The sequence below is a fragment of the Calidris pugnax genome, unplaced genomic scaffold (genome assembly GCF_001431845.1).
Source record: "Calidris pugnax isolate Ruff unplaced genomic scaffold, ASM143184v1 scaffold371, whole genome shotgun sequence".
Taxonomy (NCBI): Eukaryota; Metazoa; Chordata; class Aves; order Charadriiformes; family Scolopacidae; genus Calidris; species Calidris pugnax.
The window spans coordinates 901,550-903,961 of record NW_015091373.1 but is presented as its reverse complement, the minus strand read 5'-3'; the positions used below and the strand labels follow the sequence as shown (position 1 = coordinate 903,961).

Here is a 2,412-nt window from a genome sequence, read left to right as displayed (position 1 = left end):
TGCCCTTCCTGCTGTCCCGGGCTCCTGACTCAGTGTCTCCGGCACCCTGCCCGACCGGCCGGGGGGCCCGGGGGGACGGGGATGGCGAGGGGTCATGCCCGGCCAGGAGCAGCGCGCCGGGAACGGCAGCACCGGGGCAGCAGCATGAGGAGATGTGCCGTGCCATGCCATGCCATGCTGTGCCACACTGTGCTGTGCCATGCTGTGCCATGCCATGCCGTGCCATGCTTTGCTGTGCCACACTGTGCCATGCCATACCATACCATGCCATGCTGTGCCATGCCATGCCAAGCTGTGCCATGCCATGCTGTGCCACGCTGTGCCGTGCCATGCCATGCCATGCCATGCTGTGCCATGCTGTGCCATGCTGTGCCATGCCTTGCTGTGCCGTGCTGTGCTTTGCTGTGCCACACTGTGCCGTGCCATGCCATGCTGTGCCACAGTGCCATGCTGTGCCATGCCTTGCTGTGCCATGCCATGCTGTGCCACGCTGTGCCGTGCCATGCCATGCCATGCCTTGCCGTGCCATACTGTCCTTTGCTGTGCCACACTGTGCTGTGCCATGCTGTGCCATGCCATGCCATGCGATGCCATGCTGTGCCATGCCATGTTGTGCCACGCCACACTATGCCATGCTGTGCCATGCTGTGCTATGCAATGCTATGCCACACTGTGCCGTGCCATGCCATGCCATGCCTTGCTGTGCCATACTGTCCTTTGCTGTGCCACACTGTGCTGTGCCATGCTGTGCCATGCCGTGCCATGCTGTGCTGTGCTATGCAATGCTGTGCCATGCCATGTTGTGCCATGCCATGCTGTGCCGTGCCATGCTGTGCTTTGCCGTGTCATGCCATGCAATACCGTGCCGTGTCACGCTGTGCCACACTGTGCCGTGCCATGCTGTGCCATACCATACCATGCCATGTTGTGCCATGGCTTGATGTGCTGTGCTGTGCCATACGTGCTGTGCTGTGCCATGCCATGCTATGCCATGCTATGCCATGCTATGCCATGCCATGCTATGCCATGCCTTGCTGTGCTGTGCCTTGCTGTGCCACACTGTGCCGTGCCATGCTATGCCATGTGGTGCCATGTTGTGCTATGCCACATTGTGCCGTGTCATGCCATGCTGTTCTGTGCCATGCCATGCAATAACGTGCCGTGTCATGCTGTGCCATGCTGTGATGTGCTGTGCTGTCCCATGCCATGCCATGCCGTGCCATGCTGTGCTGAGCCAAGCCAGCCTGGCCGGGTGAGGTGCCAGCCGCGGCGCGGGGTGAAGCACTAATCCCAGGTTGGGCAAGAGGAAGTTGCCCAAGCGCAGGGTGTTCCCCGGGCGCCGCAGGGATGTAACCTGGGGGGGGGCTGCTCCCTTCTCACCCCTCAGCCCGTCCCCTCTGCACAAAGGGGAAGGGGAGCCACCAACGTGCCAAGCCGAGGGTCACGGGGCGAGCAGGGGGGGGCTGGGGAGCCCGTGGGTGCCACACAGCCCCCCCCCACCCCTGGCACCTCTCGTCCCGCAGAGATCTTCCACAAGGTGCAGAAGCAGAAGCAGAGGAGCAACCAGAGCAACACGGTGTCACTCGCCAGCGAGAGCCCGGAGGTCACGGCCCCGGCGCAGACGGAGAAGCGCCCGTGCTGCGTGGCCATCTGACCCCCCCGGGACCCCCCCGGGGACCCCCTGGGACCCCCCGCAGCCCCGGGACACGCCAGTGGCCTCGAGCTGGGTCTGCCTCCGCTCAGACTCATCTGGCCACCGGCACAGGCTGGTGCCACCCAGCCCGCGGTGCCACCCCCGTCCTGGGGCAGTGGGGACCAACAGCCCGGAGAGTGGCCAAATTCTGCCATAAATGGTGAGAAGCACCAGTGCTGGGGGCTCTGCTCTGTCTGCTTCGTTATACCGGGCCTTGATTAGCATCACCACCGTCCCCATGGACCCCCCCAGCCCCTCTGGACCCCCCCAGCCCCTCCAGACCCCTGGTGCAGAGGACTGAGATACCCCCGGGCACCGCTGGGGAAGGAGCCAGGAGGTTCTGGCCACCATCATGCCAGCGATGGTAGCCACTCTGTCTGACCCTGGGGTTGCTCCCGTGTGGCCACCCAGTGCCACCCGCTGGGGATGGGCCGCAGGGATGTAACCTGGGGGGGGGCTGCTCCCTTCTCACCCCTCAGCCCGTCCCCTCTGCACAAAGGGGAAGGGGAGCCACCAACGTGCCAAGCCGAGGGTCACGGGGCGAGCAGGGGGGGGCTGGGGAGCCCGTGGGTGCCACACAGACCCCCCCCACCCCTGGCACCTCTCGTCCCGCAGAGATCTTCCACAAGGTGCAGAAGCAGAAGCAGAGGAGCAACCAGAGCAACACGGTGTCACTCGCCAGCGAGAGCCCGGAGGTCACGGCCCCGGCGCAGACGGAG

The 2,412-nt window shown here is 64.7% G+C and overlaps 1 protein-coding gene across 1 annotated transcript in view; it reads left to right on the top strand.

Annotated features, from left to right (window-relative positions):
• Positions 1-2,110, top strand: part of RAB25 (RAB25, member RAS oncogene family) — an 8,510-nt gene extending 6,400 nt beyond the window's left edge. Inside the window, exon 5 of the mRNA XM_014961241.1 lies at positions 1,524-2,110. Coding sequence (XP_014816727.1) covers positions 1,524-1,654 — 131 coding nt within the window. The 3' untranslated portion in view covers positions 1,655-2,110. The remainder of the gene's footprint in view (positions 1-1,523) is intronic.
• Positions 2,111-2,412: the final 302 nt, after the last annotated feature.